This window comes from Miniopterus natalensis, chromosome 1 (assembly GCF_054644295.1).
Source record: "Miniopterus natalensis isolate mMinNat1 chromosome 1, mMinNat1.hap1, whole genome shotgun sequence".
In the NCBI taxonomy this organism is placed as follows: Eukaryota; Metazoa; Chordata; class Mammalia; order Chiroptera; family Miniopteridae; genus Miniopterus; species Miniopterus natalensis.
In genome coordinates this window covers 73,991,305-74,013,369 of record NC_142081.1, presented here as the reverse complement: position 1 = coordinate 74,013,369, position 22,065 = coordinate 73,991,305, and the positions used below count along the sequence as shown (strand labels likewise).

At 40.7% G+C, this 22,065-nt stretch overlaps 1 protein-coding gene across 3 annotated transcripts in view; it reads left to right on the top strand.

Annotated features, from left to right (window-relative positions):
* Window positions 1–2,499: 2,499 nt before the first annotated feature.
* Window positions 2,500–22,065, top strand: part of PRKD1 (protein kinase D1) — a 298,239-nt gene continuing 278,673 nt past the window's right edge. For 2 of the 3 annotated variants that reach the window (XM_087823242.1, XM_087823237.1), the window contains exon 1: window positions 2,500–2,763. In XM_087823242.1, coding sequence (XP_087679368.1) covers window positions 2,500–2,763 — 264 coding nt within the window. Of the gene's footprint in view, window positions 2,764–3,226; window positions 3,338–22,065 lie in introns of all 3 variants that reach the window. The other variant, XM_087823247.1, reaches the window with a different exon arrangement.

Genomic DNA, 22,065 nt, shown 5'->3' with positions numbered 1-22,065 from the left:
GTTAAAACCTTCTAATGAATCGGCAGTGCTCTGAGAATAGAATAAAAACTCTTTACCATGGCTTTCAAGACGCTTTGTCATCTGGTTTCTGCTCCCTCTCAAACTTCATCTCACACATTTGTCCCTTTCTTCCTGTGCCTTGAAAATGGCAAGTACATTCCTGTGTTAGGCTCTTTGCACCAGCTGTTCCCAAAACCTAGAGTGTAATTCCCTCATATCTTCTTCAGGCTGGGTCTCTTCTACCATCCAGGTTTTGGCTCAAACGTTAACTCAGTAAAATTTCTCATCCCTATGTCCCTTTCAAAGCAGTGCCCCTTTCTCCACCCTCCTCCCCACAAGTCACTGTCATTACTATTTAATTACTTTTATTCATTGCAATTATGATTATCAGAAATAACCTTATTTATTGTTTTCCTTTTTAATGTATGGCAGGGACCTTGTCCATCTTCACAGCTGCATACTTGGTGCCAGTATGGTGCCTGGCACAGAGAAGGCCTTAATACATCATTGCGATATCTACAAAACATGAATGTCTTCAGCTCTCCTGAACCTTAAGCCAAACTAGCTTTTGTAAGCACCTTGCCAACTGACCAGTAACATTTTTTTCTGGCAGTAGAAAATTGTGGGAACACTGACTTTATTCCAACTTTGAAAGAAAGTGAAATACATTTTCTGTCATTAAAAAACAAAACAAAAAAAAAAACAAAAAACTTTCTAGAGAATTCAGAAAGGCATTGCATCAAGAATAATTCCACAGTTCTCTTAGCTTAGCCGAACCTGGCACATTAGGAAAATTATACCTTACCATGGGTGAAGAGAACCACTTCATGAATAAGCAAGCAGGGAAAACACCAGCACACATATGTAGACCTTCTCACAGGGTCAAATCCAGCGAGAAGAAATGCAAATCTCTTCTAGAGCAGTGAACGACACTGTTGTTGGAAGCATTCAAGGCTTCATTACTGACCCTGGGAATGAACTCCAAAACTACCTTGCAATGCCTTGTTCTGGACCAGGACCTGAGGTCAAGATACAAACAAACAAAATAAAATGTAACCGAATGCCAAAGAAAACATACATAATGGTTTTCTTGGGGATGCCTGTGTGTGCTTGTGCAAGGGAAGTAGAGAAATGGGCGTCAGGACCGGCTCCCTACTTTGCCTGGTCCACTTCAAAATGAAAAATCAGAAATGCCTTGGCGGGGACAGGCGGCCCCCGAGCGGGTCCCTCTGAGGCGGGGCCCTCGCCGGCACGAAGCCTGCCCTAGGGAGGAGATCATTAACACCCATCGTCAAGGCCTGGACGGCAGCCTCGCTTCCCCGCCCCCTCCCGAACTACCGCCACAAGGAGCCTTCCTAACCTTAGGGCGCATGGTGCCCAACCTCGGTGGGGGGGGCGCCCGGCGGGGCTCGGGGGCGTCACTCCTACGAATCCGACTTTCTCGGGATAGAGCAGGAAAGAAAACGGAGCCTCCTGAACTGGGAGCTGCAGACACAGAGAAGGGAGAGGGAGAGGCCACATTGGACTCCCCTCCGGCCTTTATGTAGACAGTGCCCCCCCCATCAGGTCTTCTGAGTCCGGCTACTTGAGTATGTCTGGCGCCTTGGGAGCGAAGGTGGAGAAGGTGGGCTTGGGTGTCGGTGGGTCAGAGACAGAACAAGTAGAGGCGGGCTGAACCACTTTTGGGCGGACCGGCTCCCCGCCCGCAAGCCCCCGGGCCCCCAGCAGGAGCGGGGAGGTGGGCGGGTGGCCCGGGGCCCTCTCCCGGCTCCTCCCTCGGCGCTCCGCAGGTGGGACCCAAGGGGGAGGCAGGGCTGGGCCTCCGCGGGCCGTCGGGGGCGCCTCGCTAGGAGCAGCGCGTGGTCCTCGGGCCTGGCGGAGGCGGCAGGGTCCGCGGGACCCGGGGAGCGCGGCGGCCCCTCCGCCCGCCCGCCCGCCTGGCGGAGACCCGCGTCCCCGGGGGAGAGAAGGGCGGCGCTCGCCCCGCGGGGCACGGGAGGTCGGGGCCCGGGAACCGCGGGCGGCGGGGCGGCGACCCAGCGCCCTGCGGCCACTGCGGCCACTGCGGCCTCGCGGCGGCGGCCCCGGCGGCTCCCGCGCCCGCCGGGTGGTGGCTCCGCAGGGCCCGCCCCCGCCCCGCCCGCCCCTCTCGCCCCGCCCCGCCCCCCGCGCCCGGCGCGCCGACCTGCCGCCCGGTCCCCGGAGCCCGCCGCGGCGGCTGCTGCTGCTCCCGGGCGGCGGTGGCGGCGCCTCCCTCGCGCGGCGCCCGCGCTCCCGGCCGCGCGATCCTCCCGCCTCGGCCATTTTCCCTCCTCCCTCTCCCCTCCCGAGCCTCAGCCCCTCGTCCTGCCCCCGCGCGGGGACTTTTCCGGAAAGTTTTTATTTTCCGCCTCGGCTCTCGGAGAAAGCAGCTCGGGGCTCCGCGCCTGCAAACTTTTCCGCCGCGGGCGCCCGCCCTCGGCTGCCGGCCCCGCGGCCCCCGGCGCGCCCGGCCGAGCGATGAGCGCCCCGCCGGCCCTGCGGCCGCCCAGCCCGCTGCTGCCCGTGGCCGCGGCGGCGGCGGCGGCGGCGGCCGCCCTGGTGCCGGGGTCGGGGCCGGGGCCCGCGCCCTTCCTGGCTCCCGTGGCGGCGCCGGTCGGGGGCATCTCGTTCCATCTGCAGATCGGCCTGAGCCGCGAGCCGGTGCTGCTGCTGCAGGACTCGTCCGGGGACTACAGCCTGGCGCACGTCCGCGAGATGGCTTGCTCCATCGTCGACCAGAAGGTAAGGCGCGGACCCGGCCCCGCCCGCCGCGCCGCCGCCCCAACTCTCCGGGGCCGGGGGCTCGGCCCGGAGCCAGCCTCGCGGGCGCTCCTGGCGCGGGGGGACCCCGCCGGGGTTGGACGGCCGCCTGCGAGGCGCCGCGCTCCCTGGAGTCCAGCTCCCCCTTGCGCGTCCTACAGTCCCGCTTTCTCTCCAGCCCGCAGCCTCTTCGCCGGCTGCCATCCCCCTCGGGACGCTTTCAGGTGTCCTGCCCGTTCCCTGCCCCCAGACTCCCGGCCTCCCCGCTGTCCCCCTGACAGCACCTTCCCGGCGCTGCCCTCCTTCCTGCGCCGGTCCCCCCGGGCGGGCGCGCTGGGCACGGTGCCGGCCGCTCCCTCCACTCGGGGCCCCCTCTAGCTCAGACTGATGCTGAGGAGTTCCTGGAATAATCTGGAGACGAGGAATTTCTCACCTGTCAAATAAGCTTTTAGGAGAGGATGATGGACGGGGCCAGCTGTGAAAACAACTGGCTGGAACACAGCTACCCACCTCTGCGCGGCCGTGGGAGCAGGCTTCTCAGCACGCAGCCTGGAAGGTGCGGCTCCCTTGCGTTCCGTCCCCGGGTCACCGAGAGGGGGGCGCAGAAGTGGGGGCACAGGCCTTTAAAAGGTGGGGGTGCTGCGCAGGAGCCCCTGCAGTCCGTGCGCCCAAGTTTGCGGCTGTGGAACTTTGGACAGCGGCCATCAAAGGCAGGTTGGAAAAGGGGCCGTTATCCTGGGAGGGGCACCCAGCCTGCCCACCCCTGGGAATAGCGCAGCTCTGAATTTCGGGTGGTTTCTGTAGCCGTCCAGAGGAATGATGCATGGAGGGGGTGAGAAGAGTATAAAGGAGAGGGGACCGTGGCGCCAGTCCTTTTGGTGTAAACAGCCAAGGTTTAGGGGGCTTGGAGACAGGTCTGTAAAGGTGCTGAATTTCAACCCTGGAGGACTGGCTGGTACTTGCCTTATAAATATCACTTGCATAATCGTGAATGCTTTCTTTAAACTTTTGGAACAGAGTTTGCTGAGCCGGAGTGTTGTGAATTGTGGCACTCGGCGCGGGGCTATTAGGAAAAGCTGCAGGGAAAAGTCACTAATCTAGGAAGCTGTAAAAGTTCTGGAGCCCAGACTAAGGTAACGGTGAGAGCCGGGGAACTTGTTTATTGAATGGAGTGACATTTCATATTACACACGACTCTCAATTTTTTGCAGCTTCCATGTAAATGACATATTTTGTCTAAGTCATATCAGGTGCCTCCTCTTCATCAGTAGTTTGAAAAAACTGGACAGGAGCACTCTCCTAGGCAATGCAAGCCCTCCCTTAATGGAAGTTGTAGTCTACAACAATCTCTCTTAGGGTGCAAATCAGTAAATTAAAGAATACCAGATAATCACATAAACAAGGTATAATAAAATTTCCCCCAAAGCTAAAGCAATTGTATAGAATTTTAACTTACCTAAATTCTAAAGCAAGCGATGGAGTTATAGCAGATATTCAAATTGCATCAAATTAATAAGGACAAGATGTTTTTGATCAATTTTAACACCTTGCTGACCAGTTATTTTAAGCCAGAACTTAACCATGTGGCCAGCTACTTTGGTCAGCAAGGTGTTTAAAAAAAAAATTACTTAATGTAAGTGCACACAGGAGTTATCTCGTGACCAGTCAGCAAGGTGTTTAACACACACACACACACACACACACACACACACACCCCTTGATGGAGTTTAGGATGGGGAGAAACATGTATGGTTTAAGAAGTTTGGAATTGGAGTATTTTATGGAGAGTGAATTCTGAATTCCAGTAATCTCAGCAGCTAACAAGAGGGATGTTATATGGAGGGAGCCATATGAGTGCAAAGGGAGAGAGGCTATAAGCTTCTGTGGAACACAGCAGGCCTGAGGGTAGTGACTAGGATATTTAGAGAAAGTATAATTATGAAAAGGCCTTGAAATTAAAAGGAGCTCAAATTACCAGAAGCCTCCGTAATCTTCTACATAGAGATATCAAACCAAGGACAGCTGAAAGATGGATTTGCTATGTGGAGGATGTTTCAGAATGCCAGAAATGTTAAGGCAGAGAGAAAGCTGGAGTTCCGTCATGAGCTAATTGAGACCTGAGCCAAAGCTGGGGGGGTTGGAGGGCAGACCTGGAGAAATACTGGAAAGGGAAAATCAGCCCTGGTGACTGATTTAAAAGGGGGACCCTTCCTTTTGTATTTACACTAGTCTTCTGTCTCTAAAATAGGACTTTGAAAAGTTTGACTGCTTGGGATAGCCAGGGTGAGATCTCACTTGCACTTTTATTTTTAAAGGTTATAGCAAAGGGAGAGGTAGATTCAGAGATGTGGATTTAAGAGTTACTAATATTCAGGATACTATAAATATTTACTGGATGGTGGGTCTAGACAGGAAAATTTCCATCTATCTGTCTTCTGTCATCTATCTTGAGATGCATTATCATCCAGGCAGAAACAAGATTAAGAGGGCTGAATATCCATCACAGGAGAGCTAGGAACCCTTGCTTTGTGACATAGAAGTGGCAGAGATAGTCAGTGTGGAGTTGAGGAAGGGGGGGGTGGTCCTTTGTACTTTATTTCAAGTTCTCTTGAAGTACTTTCTGAAGGTAGCAAAGTGAGGAAGCATGACAGGTGAGAGGGAAGGGGTGGGGAATGAATGTTTTAGGAGAGAGCTGAGAGTTTGAAGTCACAATTTACTATTTAGACAGACTGGAGTCATGTCGATCTTCCAGCAGAGTCCTCTGCTTTTATTGTTTTATAATGTGTTAAGAGGGTTTTCATATGGTAGAGAGTTTCCTAAATACTAAGATCAGACCGGCTTAAATCTTTGGAAGTATTAGCTGACAATTCAGTTTATTTCAGCAACATTCATGGGACATTGTCTGTAGGATGAGCAACTGAGATCTATAGGACTGAATAAGAGAGATCCTGTCCCTGAGAAACACATCTTTAAGTTATTATTGTTATTATTTAGAATTCAGAGTTTAATTATATCGATTTGAAAAATGGCAGACATATGATTTTACTTGAAAATTTTTGATGGTAATTCAATAAAAATATTCTTACTTCAATATAAAAGCACACTGTGCATTAAGTATGTACTGAATTATATAACTAAGTTATTTCTTTTATCTTGATGTTTAGATGAAAAATCTTGTCTTGCTTTTTATATGTAACTGTATGAATATATAAGATGTAATTAATTCCTTCTTTTTTTGAAGTATTTGCCCACAGTCATATTTATATTATGCTTATTTCTTTACTTGCAAGCATGCAACATTGAAGTCTGGTTGTATATAAACACATGATTATTGTTATTAAAAAAAAAATAACAGTAATTGGCCTCACTTTGAAACACTGTTACTTTCTACTATCAAAGGAACCTTGAATATATAGACTAAGAAAGGATTGTTTTGAAGTAAGGAACAGTAGTCCAAAGGAAAAGTTCGTTTGGTTTCACAGTACACCATCTATCTATCTACCCTCCCACACACACCACACACTTTTAAAAAACAAGCAATATTAATTTAGGAATGGGGGATGCAGTTAATAGAAAGACAACTTCTATTTCTTTTTTGAATTTGGAGTAATATCTATAAGACTCCTGGCATATAGTTTCACTTTGCATAGTCATATATCTGACCAAAGAAACTAAAGAGTGAGGTTTTATAGAAGAGAGCTCACTAAAGGAATAACAAAGGTTAGTGTCTTGGTTTGAGAGCAGCATTACTGTGCTTGTAGTTGTTTCACTTTCTTAATTGTAAATCCTTTTCTTAACAGTGGTAGTGTCATTTTATGTTTCTTAATTTCAGCTACTGTACTTCAACGTAGACTGAGAAAGCTGGAAGTAATTAGCTGCTTGACCTGCCCAACATACATGGGACAACAGAGTCCTTTTTTTTGTTGTTAACTCTCACCCAAGGATATTTTTCCATTGAATTTTTAGAGAGTGGAAGGGAGGGGAGGAGGAGGGCGAGAGAGAAACAGCCCTGTAAGAGAGACACTAGGTTGGTTGCCTCCCACACGGCCCCCGACCTGGCCAGGGATCGAGCCTGCAACCCAGACACTGTCCTTGACTGGGAATCAAACCCGAAACCCTTTGGTTTGAGGGCTGATGCTTTAACCACTGAGCCACATCAGCCAGGGCAACAAAGTCCTTTTAAGCTAATGATGGCGTTTGGGACTTAGATGTATGTTTTTATACAAATTTTATATTTGTCATTACTGTGTGTATTGATTTCTGATTTGATGTTGTATAGGATTTGTCATTTCATAAGTGATTCCTAAGTGACGTAAATTTAATACTGTATATTTAAATTTTTAATTTCTTTTCAAGTTTAGGAGTGTCATAGGATTATATTTTGGTATATATATGTAATGCCTTTGTTTTATATATAATATGTATATATATATTATACATATATATGTAGTATATTACGTGTCTAAACGTGCTTTGAAACATACATATATTTTAAAATTTATCTTTATTATTGAAAGTATTACAGATGTCCCCCTTCATTGCCCCCATTGATGCCCTCCACCCCACATTCGACCCCCAGGCCTTCTCCAAGCTGTTGTCTGTGTCCGTGGGTTATGCATAGATGCATATAAATTCTTTGATTAATCTCTCCCCACCCACTCCCCCACTGAGATCCATCAGTCTGCTGCATGCTTCTGTGTCTCTGGAGCTCTTTTGTCAGTTTACTTTGTTCATTAGATTCCACATACGAGATCATGTGATACTTGTCTTTCTCTGCCTGGCTTATTTCGCTTAGCATAATACTCTCCAGGTCCATCTAGGCTGTCCCAGAGGGTAAGATATCCTTCTTTTTTACAGCTGCATAGTATTCCATGGTGTAAAATGTACCACAGCTTTTTCATCCACTTATCTACTGATGTAAAAGCCCAATTATCCATGTATAGCTGCCAGATACTGAAGTATTGTTTTGTATTTTGCATTGTGGCTGCAGAAAGTGGGGCCTCATTATATACCTCACAACCTAACAGAGAAACTATGCTTCATATTTTTCTATCAATTCACGGAACTGAAAACATTTTCTTACATTTGTATACTATTTATCAGTTTTCACAAGGAAAATATTCTTTGAGCCTGTGAAGTTAAAGGCTTTTAGCTTTACAGACTTTGGGCTGGGAAGAATTGGATGATTGGCTGTTTTGACATATATGTGAATTAATTTGCACCTTTAGATCCAGGAATGGAAGAAATTTGAAAGAATTTTCTGTGAGAGCTATAATATGTGGGTATGTAGTAGTGGGAATAAGCGTGGGGCTGGAAATTATTAATAAAGTTTGAAAGCTTGCCCCATACTTGATGACTCTTTTGTTTAGTATCAGCATTCACCTATCTTAACCAACAAGGGAGATTTAAAATTTTATTTTGCTGATGACTGTTATTTTTGTGTGAGATGATTGTATATAAGTCTTCACCAATTTACGCATGAATGATGTTTTTATGACTTTACCGGGCAATGCAAACACCTTTGTAAGCCTATGAATGTTTGTGGCTTATCTAAGATTACTTTGAAAATACAGGATAATGAGTGTAAAGGATTAAATATACTGCCTGGTAAATAGGTGTTTAATAAATAGGATTACTGGCTTTCTCAGGCTTTATAGACTAGCCTACTGTCTTGCTAACAGAAGAAATGTGTACTTTCTTACTTATTCTTATCTCAATATATAATTTAAAAGGTAGTGCTAAAAGGCAACATGGCTATAGGGCCCAGGTGACATTATCTTTGCTCTCTGTAATAGAGCAAACCTTAGGAGTAGTTGCATTTTGAAACTGCCTCTCAAATCTCAACTTTTCGGACTCCCTTAAGAAGCAATTTGATTATTGCTAAATGAAAAACGCATATGCTGGTAAAAGTAAAGCCTGCCTTCATCCCTTTGTATTCCTTTTATCAAGAAGTTGATTTAATTCCTTTCCAATTGCAAGTGATTCCAATGATATTTCATTTGATAAAAAAGGGAAATAAAGTAGGTAATGGTGCAACATAGGACAACGTAACGATTCTCAAATCTGGCCGTTGAGACTGAAGTCAGAAATTCCTCTGCAGATCAGCCCTTGGTGTGAAGAGGAAGGCGTTTGGAATTGACTTGCAGAGATCTCATTTGGCTGTCGTGCTAGCATCTAGGATATTGTCTGCTAACATGACCGCTGTTTGTGCACATACAGAAGTGTTATATTGGGGTGAGAGGCAGTTTTACTGGGGAGCAGTTGAGCTAGCAATTTGGCTAAGCCAATCACAAATCTTTTCCAGGTCTTTTCACTACCACTTACTTCTCATAGAAGCCCTTGACCCGTTTACAAAACAATTAGACAGCCACAGACAGTAATTATTTATTCATCTTTTAAAGAACAGTGGAATAGATACTTCATCCATGAAGTGTGTGTGTGTGTGTGTGTGTGTGTGTGAGTGTGTGAGAGAGAGATACCATGATCCTTGATGGGCTCTCAAGCTATACCAAGAAACTAGATTAATAATCAAGATAGTGGGGCAGGGTTCAAATTGGATTAGGAGTGGGTACAATGCAGTTTCATAGGAGTTGATCATAACAGGAGAGTTCGTTTTATTTTTATATTTGTTTGCTGTTTGCTTTGTTTCTATGTGTTGGGGATAACATCTTTTTGACCTCTGACTTCTGACAGTCACTTTGGTGCATCTGGAAGCTCTAAGCCCAAATGTGAAAACAGAGATAAAAATGTAGGGTGTTTTTAAAGATAATGGTCACCTGTTAATTTACCCCACATTATACAAGGGAGGCTTTGAAAACGAGCTTTCAGTTTCTTAAATCTTTCCTTAATGTTGGAATATGCTAGAACAACACAAACAAGAAAATATGCATCAGTTTTCATTTTTCTCTTGATAGAATTTAGATACGGAGAAATGGTTATTTTTCTCACATATATTCAAAATTCTTTTCCATCTACAAGAATATGTGAAATTTCTCCCAGGAATTCCTGACACTGTCAACCAAATATTTTTGTACCATTAAAAACCGATAATGACAGCACTTGAAGTTACTTGGCATCAGCGAAACCCACATTATGCTGTTTCTTACTCTGTCTTTCTAGACTTACACAGAAAACAGATAATTAAGAAAAACAAACCTTTGATTACATGGCCACTATGGCCATTATGGAATATCACAGAATTTAGATAGCTATAAACATAAGAGTTGGTGTAAAAATACCACATACTGAGACAAAGTTATGCCTGGCCAGATTTACAATTTCTTGTATAGAAATTTCTTCCAAAGTTGTAGAAAGGTTTTATTTGGCTAAAGCTATATAGTTGATATAGCAGCTTAGCAATGTTGGCAAATATGAAGATTAGATTTTTAAATATGCAAACATGTAGGAATTTTGTCCAACTTATTTTGGTAAAAAGGAAAAAAGATGATGCATCCTTTACTGGTTCATTGGCTTCTATTCTGACTAAACCACTGATTGATGAGGAATTTGTTGAATTTAATGCTTGCACTTAGGCACAATTTCAAGAATTTCTGAATGCCTCTCTCCCCGTCAGTAGCCATTTTTTTACATATATATTTTAAAATGAATGAAAAGTATGAATGTGATAATCAAAGTATGATCAAAGGTATGAATGTGCATAATAATTGGTATTATTGATAATCTAAGGCTCTGTAGACTGTAATACAATGCAGTACATTGTCTTGTTACTAAAAGAAACATACTGTTAGCAAGAAATTTGTTTAACCATTTTGGTAAAAAGGAAAAAATTATACATGTACCTTTAGTTGGTTCAGGTTGTTGGAGGGACTGTGGCATCCTTATGAAACATTATGCTTAACACGTTTGAAGCTTGCTTCAGTATACAGTTGACCCTAGAGCAATGTGGATGCCGGGGGACCTGTGCCCCCCTCTTCTCCCACACAGTTTAAAACCCATGTATAACTTTTGACTCCCCCAAAACTTAACTACTAATAGCCTACTGTTGACCAAGAGCCTTACTGATAACCTAAACAGCCGGTTAACACATATTATGTATGTTATATGTATTATACACTGTATTCTTACAATAAAGTAAGTTAGAGAAAAGAAGACAGTATTAAGAATATCAGAAGGAAGAGACAATACATTTACAGTATTCATTGGGAAAGAAAACCAATTATAAGTCAGCCCAGGCAGTTCAAACTTATGTTGTTCAAGGGTCAGTAGTAATGTTTGTCACAGAAATAATAGACAGTTAAGATCCAATTAAAAATATTATTAAACATGTGAAATTAATATCTGAGTCTATTTCCTTTTTCAAAAACAATGGGGTGAAAAAATCTGCATAGAATCAAAGCCTGATTTGGTAAGATATGTCACAGACAAAAACATACTTGACATAAAATGAAATAGCAGTTTATTCAAATATGAACTCCATATGCCATTAGTTTGCTTTTTATGTGTTTTTTTGGTAAACAATTTAAGTTGACTTTAAAGTAAGAATTTTTTGCTTGAAATTTATTCAACTAGATTTGTGGTGATGCACATTTAGACATTTTAAGCAAAGTATTTTTCGTTAATCATTAATAAAGATTAAACCATTAGATTAATGTGTTAAGAAAGATTTTAAACTGTCAATATTAGACGTACCAAAAAATTAAAACCTTTTCCTAGTCTGTCTAAAAGAGTCACTCCAATGGTAGCGTAGCTACTGGGTGAGTATGGAACTTTCACTTTGAATGGTTAACTATGGCCAGAGGGAGACCAGGGATGTCGTTCTCTGGTTCAGGTACTTGAATTAAATTCCAGAGAACTTAATTGATTGAATTAGGCCACCTATCACTGGTCAGATAGTTTGTTCATGACACTGTCTGAACCTTTTAATTAATTAAACATGAACAGTTTTTTTCACTCTCTTAACTCCTCAGATTATTGAGAAATGGCTGTAGTTTCCTGGCCTGATAGGGCCTCTTGGGTGGAACCAGGAGTTCTTACAATAGTTCAGAGTGGCCACAGCTTTCTCAGAGCACTGGGAGATCAAGGCCAGCCTTCATAAAGGGACATGCTAAAGGCTTCAGGGCACCTGGCATAGGGAATAAGAGGAATTTGGAGGCAACCAAGGGTGATTTCTTTGCCAAGGAAACAGATTACTAGGGTGGGACAGGACAATTTTCCTCAGTTTACAGAAAGGTGAGTGTACTGTGCACTCTGAACCATCCCTAGAGTTTTTGCACTCACTCAGCATCTTTAAAAGGTTTGTTCTGTGTCCCCGATATATATGGAAAGCTGCAACTAAGAACAGGTGTGACCAAAAGAGTTGTCATTATTTAGAGATTGGATGGGCCAGTTAGCCCTCAGAACAGGAACACTAGAGGTCAAGGCCACTACAAACAGTGGTCTGGGGCAAAGAGCTGTAGCTCTCACCATTGTCAAAAGCAGGAAACGGGGTGGGGCGAGGGGGCAGGAAAGGTGCAGTTAAGCTTTGGTGGTGGCGTTGAGTCAGTAGTGGTGAACAGGCCAGAGGAGGCAAGACCTGTAGGATTGTAGACTAGTGGCACCTGAGAGCAGAAAAAACAGTGACAGTGAGGCTCTGACTCCCTGCGATTGAGTTAGCAGGAGGTGGTCCCACTAGGTAACTCACGAATAGCAGTGGGGAGAGGCCTAGGAGGTGGCTTTTTCCAAGTAGAGCAGCCCTGTTAATAAGTTTTCAGAATGTCATAGATGAGAATTTCAAAGAGAAGCTCCCCATGATTTGTCTGTGAGAACTTTAGGAAGAGCTTGTCCTAGGAACATTGGGTTGTGGTCCCAAGGTTCCAGGGCCTCACAGTAATAATGGCCTGCAGACTGGAGCCTCCAGGAACAAAACCTTCCCGGCTCTGTTTGCTCTGTGTGTCTGCCTGTATCTCTGCTTCTCCTTCTGTCATCTCTGATTTTCACAGTAGCCCTTTGTAGTAGCCCTTTTAAGAATAAAGAAACGAAGGGTCAGAGAGGTTAAATCATTTACCCCAAATCACAAAGCTACTGAGTTAAAAGCAAACCTCCCAATATTTTAGTCACTTCCCTGTAGCTAACCCCTAAAGCAAGGATTTGCAGGAATGGCCCTAGATCTGAACAGAGTTAGGAATTATCAAATTGTGGGGAGAGAAAGGAGGAAATGTCAAACTTCCCATTACGTTGGCTGAAATTTACATTAAAAAACTTCAGCTTTGATAGTGTGATACTATTTTTATGTTAGTTTAAATTATTTCTTATCTGGAAGACTTCCCTCATCTGGAATTCACATCCCACTTAGTGGTCAGCTAGAATTCTAGTCCCTTGGAGGCCACCACTACAAGGCTTCTTTAGTTGGTGGCAGGATACCCACTCCAGGTATTGATAATTCATGTAAAGAATGTTAGAAATGGGCTCCTACTGGGGATATTAGTGCCATTAGGGATATGTGATTGCCTAAAGTATTTGAGAGACATGCCTCACCCTTGAAGTGTCATGAACTGTAATGTGTCTGTTTGTTATTTAAAAAAATAAATATTCATTTGTGTAGCAGAATTTGATTTGAAATTTGCTTTCATTATATTCTGGTAAAAAGATGTGGGAATAGCCAATCCTCACCCATCTTTAAATTTTCAGACACCACTGTTATTTATCCAAGAAGTTAATTACTTTGTGTGATTAAATTGACTGACAACACTTACTTCCAATGGGATGTGAACACAGAGGTGTGTTGGAAGTGATCTAGTAAGGCCATAGTTCATCAGGTTGGCTCAAGACTAGTGGATGTAAAGAATCTTAGTTATCTATGTAAATCAATGCATTATTTTTCTCCTTGAGTATTCATTGATTCTGAGAAAATATCTAAGGGCCCTTAAGGAAAAGTGCCTTTCAGTGGTTGCTTTTTGTTTGAGAAGTATTTGGATTGCCACTATGCTGAGGATCATGCTTTGCAAATATGTTTTCTGTGTTTATAAATTTTATATATTTGTGGCGTGTTAGTTTATTTTTGGTCGGTTACGAATGAATCCACCCTGAAGTAAACTTAGTCCCACTTGTGTCTGATCAATCACAGGCCACGAGAAGCCTTCTTGCTTCGGTAGTGCTCGCCAGTCTGAACTGTGAACTGCCTTGCGTTCCTTTGTAGTGACTGTGTACAGAGCAAAGACCAATGCCTCTATTGTCAAGTAATTGTACTGTCTTTAGGTTTTACAAAAATTGTAGTTGTATATATAGGTAAACATGATTTGATCCAAAGTATATCTATAATTCAATTAAACTCTAAAGCTTCCTACACTAAATGACTATTAGGAAGAACATAGTAAAGAAATTATTTATTCCTTATGGCCCAGGAAGGTACCTGCAATACTGCCTCTTTTTGATATTTCTGACATTTTTGCAGCTTTAATAGTTCACAAGTTACATAGTGAATGCGCTTTTGACATGACTCGCCGGTAGTCTCTTGGCTAACAAAAAGGCTGCAGACCCATCCAGTAGGCATAGAGCTTTGTAGTAAAGAGAAGATGTGCCAGCCGAACCAGAGGCTGCAGTGATGCCGGGAAGGGGTCATGAACTGAGCAATAGAGTCAAAGCTGGAAGCTGATCAAGGCAAGAAAAGTGATTCTCCTCTAGTTGGGAGAAGGAACCACACCTTGTCTTTAGTCCAGTAAAGCTGAGTTTGGACTTCTGATTTCTAGAACTATAAGAGAATAAATTTGTATTTTTTAAAGCTACTAAGTTTGTGGTAGTCACAGCAGTGATAGGAAATTACTATGGGACAGTCACTGTAGAAAAGGTGAGAAATTCAGACAAGCCCCCAAATGGATCATACCACTCAGAGTTAAACTCAGTTAACATTTTGGTGAATATCTTACCAGGCTTTTTTTCTGTAAGTTAGTGAATATACTCATAACTCGCATATTGGTTTATTTGCTTTTTTCATTTGATACTATGTCTTTCTTTTTCTGTTAGTTTTTTAATACAAAACGTTCAGTGCCCTTCGTGTAATTTTTGTGTGAAGAAAAGGCTTTTCAGATATTTACTTTGCTGTTAGAATTTAATTCAAGTTATTAAAGTTACAAGTTCAGATATTAGTTTTAGTGTTTTGAGTGCAATTTATAAATATTTTTATTTTTTAAGTCTAGCAGATTGTAACAATCTCATTTAAGAATGTTTGAAGAATTATTAGTATTCTTTAGAAACCAAATTAATTACTTTCAAACATTTAAAATTACATTTCTAAATTTAATATATTTGATTTCCTTTAAATACTGCAATCACCTGCTTAATAAACCTTTATATGTTATGTAATTTTATACATCTAATAAATGAAACATAAGTCTGTAAGTACCATTTAAGCTCTTACATGTTCCAGTGCCATACACGTGTAAGCCAAAGTGAATTGCTTAAATATATGTATATAATATGCACAAAACTGTTAATATTATGGTTTTGATTCTCTTACAGTTTTCTATATTTAATTTAAAATATTCCTATGTTTGAAAGATGTTTTTCCACCCACGAAATAATTATGTGATTCCACACAATTTGTGGAGTTCCCTTCCTATGTAAATTTTGCAGTTGTCTTCTTGGCTTGGTTCAGTTTGCATAAATCGCAGTGCTCTTAGCTGGTACAAAATTGGATTCACTTGACAGTATAGATCAATTCTGTGGAGCCCTATTTGTGTGAGTGATACTATCACTGCAAGAAAGGGGGTAATCATGTATCCCACATCCCTGGATTAAATTTATGTATTACTTCTATGTGTCGAAAAGTCTCAAATTCCTACCCAGATTGATCGTTTGATTAGATTTTGAATTTGTTCCTATGCTGAAGACCTTTGAACCTAATGGAATTCTGTATTTCCATATTCTTTCTTTCTCCTAAGGCTACATAATTTTGAGAGATATTAAGTATGTGATTGAGCATTGGCAGTCTCTTGGGGCTTTTGCCTGCCCGTCTAGTCACAGCTCATAATATCATTCTTCTAACTCAATAACTTCCCCTGTAAATAAAAGAACTGTCAGGGCACCACTTTCTAATGTCTGAATAAAATTGTTATATAGATTTATTACAATATATTTAACTTGTCCCATACTTTTGGATATTTAGGATTCTTTCATTTAAAAATCATTTTTATGCCTATTCCTTGGCAAGTTTTTCCCCGCTTACATATATATAATACTTATTTTTGAACAAGACATAAGTATGAATGTCTATTTTGACATGTCCACCCCCCCCCAGTCCTTCCTTTTGCAAAAGAGGCACTAACATTGCTTATTAAATACTGTAGAGGTGTCTTTGATAATTTAACATATATTTTGATTGAGAAAACTGATTTGCACACAAAGTTTCAGGAACATCTTTATTGGGTGGACTAAATAGGACTGAGTTAATCACTTACGCATGTAAACACTGTACTGGCAGCGATCTTTGCCTGTTTTTTCACTGTTATACCCAGGTGTCTAAAACAGTGTCTGGCACTGATGATTTGAACAAATGATTTGTCCCCTAATTTACGGGTTAAGTTCCTAGAAGCAGAACTGTGTGGGTGGTTCTGTATGCACATTAAGTCATTTGTTATATCTAGGCTATTTGCTTTCTAGGAAGTGCTCATTTCTGCCTTTGATCCGTAAGTATTATTCAAATAATTTTTTTTTTTAAAGTGAATTAGAATTGTTCTGGGAGATAAGGCACACTTAGGGAGAATGTTGGATTGTTATTTGAAGAAACAAACAAACAAACACAAAACTTGAGATTGGAATCTTCTTAGGAATTGCTATTCCTCTCATCTAAATGGGCCAAAGATGTAAAGCCAGTGAAAACCTTCCCTCCTGGAAACATTTTATGGGCCCTGAATAGATTATTCGCTGAATTGAATTGATTCTTTGGAACAGAAGAAGTCTTTTGAAGGACACTTCCACGTTTTACTTGTAAAATCAGCCTAATTTACCTGCAGATTTAAAGAACATAATTATGGAAATAAGAAAAAGCCTGACATATAAAATATAGCGGTGATGGAGAAGAAAGGATAAGGTCTTTGGGGGGGAAAAATCCGATAATAACGCATACTCAACCCATACTAGCTGGAAGTCCCTTTGCTGTTGTTTTTTTTTTGGTTCCCACTAGCTAGTGGAGTGAATTTGAGAAACTCAGATGGGCTCACTGGGAAGGAGCACTGAGCAGGTGGCCTCTAGTGAGGAACTAGAGTAGTTAGTAGGCACTAGTTTGGTTGCTTTGATGTGAGTCAGTATGATTAGTTTAAAAACATTTACCTTTCCTTTGTTTCCTGCCCATTCTTAACCTCAATTACTTTAATTTTTTACTTTTTTGCATGTAAATTACTGAGTTTTACATTTCTTAAATTTGATTTCAGCTTTTATATGATTTAACATTATGCTTACTTTTGAAAATCATTTTTATTCATACTTTCAATATTATATACTAGATGACAAGTGTTAAATTATATATCTATCTATGTGCGTGTGTTTCTTATTTTCTGGAATTTTAAAATGTCTTTTCCTAATTATTTTTATTTTCTCTTCTTTATAATTTTAGCCCTTGACAACCTGGATTTACACCTCATATGTTTCAAATTTTCTGCTGTGCTGTTTGGATATCTTTTTTTCTTCATAGTTTACTTTCTCATGCAGTTCTAAGCCTTCTCAGACATTCTTAAATGTCTCACAGATACTCATGAGTTGATTTTCTCCAGTCAAAAACTTGCTGGGTGGATATCATATTTTATTTTCAGAACCCTGTTGCTTTTTAACATAACATCTCCTCCTTGGATGAGGAATCTGTGATCTCCCAAGTACATAACCACTTTATTTTGGGCAATCACATGCTGTAAGCCAGAAGTATGTGTAACCTCTGCAAGTCTCTCCTGGAGAGCGCTGCTCCCAGCCCTTGGTACTAAACCAGGAGAGATGATACCCCCATATCACTCATTCATGGAGGTGGAAGAGTAGGGATTTTGTAGCCGTGTTTGAAACTATCCTGCTTCTAAGCTACATATTTATGAGGATGGTCCCCATCTTTCCTGTCAAGATTTTACAAAGAACTAAGAAGATGGTGAGAACTGGAGTTATCTCAGCTTGGATTTTCACAGTGAAGTCTGTTTTTTCCACTGGCAAATCATTGTTTAAAGTCATCAAATGTATCTTTTATCCAGACATTTTAAGAGGACTATTAATATACACAAAACATTCTGCCTGGATTATTGACCATAGCCCCCTCCCTCCCCCCAATTCTTTGGGGTGAGGGGATGTGGAAGACTAGAGTCTCTGGAGGGAAAATTTTAGAAAATTAGGCCAAGTTACAACACTTTGAATGCTGTGGAGTGACCTTCCTCCCTTTCCTCTCCAAGAATTTTCTCTCTGACTCTTGAAATTGTGGTCTTTCATCTTGTGGGGATCCATCTCCCACAACCAATGCCGTTGTGCACCTGAAAACCAGCTTAGGGAGCGACATCACTGTCTGGCAGACCCTTAATACAATTAAACTGTCTTCAAAAAAGTGACCATGTGTTCTCCACAAGTTATTGATTTATTGGCCTTTTGAACAAATTGATTCCTAGTGAAATATCTAAGTTTGGGTGTTTTACGCCAATGATTTTACACTAGGCACAATCAGGATTTAGATGCTGTTCTTGTACTACCTCTTTTAACTGGGAATAATATCTGATTGCTTTCAGGTTTTATTAGCCTCACCTTGGCCTTGAAATCCATGAACAGAAATCAGTTGTGAGCTAACTTATTTGAACTAAGCATATGGCCTTGACCACTTAGGCTCTATTAGAACCTGTTCCATAGAAACCATTGGCATAAACACTAGGAATCAATTTTTGATAGTTTAAAATAATATTAGCAATTATTGCTATTATGATGATGATTATGATCCTTAATAGAGCTAGCATTTGTCAGCCATTACTATACTACTCTTTTAAAGGGTCTATCAAGCTCATTTATCTAAGAAGTAGATGCTACTTTTACTCTCATTTTATAAGTGAGGAAATTGGGGCACAGAAAGAATTGTCCAGGATTACACAGGCAGTGACAGAGTTGGGATTTAAATTTAGGCATCAAGGCTCCAAAGTCTATGTACTTAACCATCTGACTATAGATAGAGAACATCTGAAACATTTCCAGGTGGATTGATAAATCTGAAAAACAGTGGCCCCTCTTCCTTTGGCTTATTTCTTAATCATTTGATAATACTTTTGAATGAGCTGGATACATATTATAGAGAACACAAAGGAAATATTCTTTTATAAATGGGTTTTATTATTTGAAATTAGGAAGAGCCCTCACTGGAGACTGACCCCCTTAATTAATTATTGTCATAAAGATGGTAATTATAAGCTTTTCTAAATCTAATTATGTTGACAAATGTTTCATACTTGTAATTGGTTTAAAGAAACACTCATATATATGTGAGTGTATTTGTATATGTAAAAAATATATATGATAAATATATACGTATTTGTAAAAACGTATTTAAATTATATTTAAAATGGATATGTATATTTATTTTAAGTTTAATGTATCCTCGTAAATAAATTATCTGAAAGAGTACATTAAGACTAGTACTGTAAAATGTTAGGCTCTCTTTGGGTCCTGTATTAGATTTTCATTTTCACTTTTTAATTTTGGACTCCATATACTCATCACTCAGCTTCAATAATTGTTAAAATATAGCCGGTCTTGTTTTATTAAAATTTAATTTCTTGTTCCCCAGTCATTGCTCCTTCATCATTTCATCTCCAGATTATTTGAAACTAAATATTAAGATTTATTTTTAATAAATTTATTTTAAGATTTGAAGTCTTCAGAATGAGTTTTGGAGAATCCCGGTGTTGCAGTAGTACTCTCTCTGAGGGAGGGGATGCCTTGCATTTAGGTACTCAGCTTTTTAAGGCTCCTTACATTTTATTTTTATTTTCTGTTAGGACATGAGGTTCTCTGTTCAACAAGCAACAAGAAAAACTATATTCCAGGCACTATACTGATGCTTGCTGTTTAGAAGCACCTCATGTGGGAGAGGCTGTCTTCCAGAGATTTGCTTGAAGGACATGCAGAGCGTTGATTCTCCCAGATCTTTTAAAGTCCATTCCTGAATCAAGTTATGTTAAAGAGTTGTGTATTGAAAGGTATTGCATTAGTGAAATGCAGAGTTAATTGTGGTGATTCCGTTAAACCATTTCTAGTTTGGTTAGACATTATGGTCTTGTGAAACTCAGGTCTAAGTTAAGGCCCAGTACATTGTTCACATAATATACAGACGTCTCTAAAATTTTAAAAAATTTTTCAGTTACACACGACATTCAACATTATATTAGTTTCAAGTGTACAACATAGTGATTAGACATTTATCCAACTTACAAAGTGATCACTCCAATAAGTCTAGTACCCATCTGGTACCATACATAGCTATTATAATATTACTCACTGTGTTCTCTGTGATGTAGTTTACATCCCCATAACTGTTTTTATAATGGGAAGTTTGTTCTTCTTAATCCTGTATCCTTATTGACTCATCTCCCCAACCTCTCTCCCAACTGGCAACCATCAATTTGTTCTCTGTATCTGAGTTTGTTTCTGTTTTGTTTATTTTCTTTCTTAGATTCCACATGTAAGTGAAATCATATGGTATTTGTCTGTCTGACTTATTTCACTTAGCATAATACCCTCTAGGTCCACCCATGTTGTTGCAAATGGCAAGATTTTATTCTTTTTATTTTTTTAGCTAAGTAATGTTCCATCGTACATATGTGACACATCTGTATCCATGCGTTTACTGATGGACATTTAGGTTGCTTCCATATCTTGGCTATTGTAAGTAATGTTGCAGTGAACATAGGAATGCATATGTCTTTTTAAATTAGTATTTTGGATTTCTTTGGGTAAATACCCAGAGGTGAAATTGCTGGATTATATAGTTCTATTTTTAATTTTTGAGGAACCTCCATACTATTTTCCATAGTGGCTGCACCAATTTACAGTCCCACCAGCGGTGCATGAGGGTTCCCTTTCCTCCACACCCACCACAGGCTTCTTTATGAGGATGCTGGGGAAGATTTTCCTGTTAAATTTCAATTCCAAGAATAGTTGTTTCTCTCCTGAGCCATTTCTATCCTTTTTATCTCACTGACTGTGTGAAGTGTGAAATGCACACTTTCGCCTCTTGTGTTGACCGCCCTAAAAGTTAGAGCCAAATTTAGGTCCCAAAGAGCAGGTGTATAGGGTCTTATGACATTGATTTTAAAATTTGTTCCTTTTTCCCCTTTGTCCTCACTCTTGATTTTCTTTTTCCCTTTTCAGTTTATACACAATATAAACAAATTAACAAAAATCCTAATAGTGGTTATCCCTGGTTTGGGGTAAGACATATGATTTTATTATTTTCTTTTTACTTTTCTAAATTTCTTACAGTATGCCTCATTATAAAAGCATTAAGGAAAAGATGCAAACACTTTTAAAAGTTATATCTAAATAATGAACAACTGATATAAAAATTGTGGTTGGAGAGCCAGAGTCATGTGAGAATTAAGGACCCTCTGGGTACAGGTTTTATTTTGTCATTTTGAATTAGCTTTATTTGACCTATTCAAATAAACTTTTACGGAACATGCTGAGCACTTTCAGAACAGTCTCTCATTCCATCTTCGGAGCACCCGTGTAGGAGAGAATTTTCCAATCCCTCTTCTGTGGGTCAATACAAAACTCTAAAATATAACAATCCACCCTCAAAAATACCTTCTAAAGGAAGTGACAGCTGCAGCTAAATGACTGTTAATTTGATGCTTTAACCTTATTGTATTGGCCTCACTTTTGGAAGGTGTTGTACTCATTTGATGAGCCATATTATTGATAAAAACAGTTTTAATCATTTTTTCCAGTAAACATCATGCATTTTAATGAGTTTCTCTCCATGACAATGAATAAATCACAATTCCAATGCACATTTCTGTAAGTCACGCTTTGTGCCCCATGAAAACAGTGACAGCGTGGTTGTGTGGAAAGAGAAGGATGGGTTGCTAGTAGAAGACTGAGGTTATGGTCTTATACTTACTGTGTGCCAACCCCTGTTCTAAGCACTAGAGACAATAAGTTCAAACAGCTTTGGGATCCTCGGAGTCTCCTAACAATGTCTCATCTAACAATAGCAATACCTGTTGTTCCAGGGGTGGTTGTTGCAAGGATCAAAAGAAAAGTGGCTTGAGTATTTTTGAAAAGGGCCCAGCAACATTTATAATGAGAAGGTAATATTATTGGGTGAAATAGTTTGACATTTTC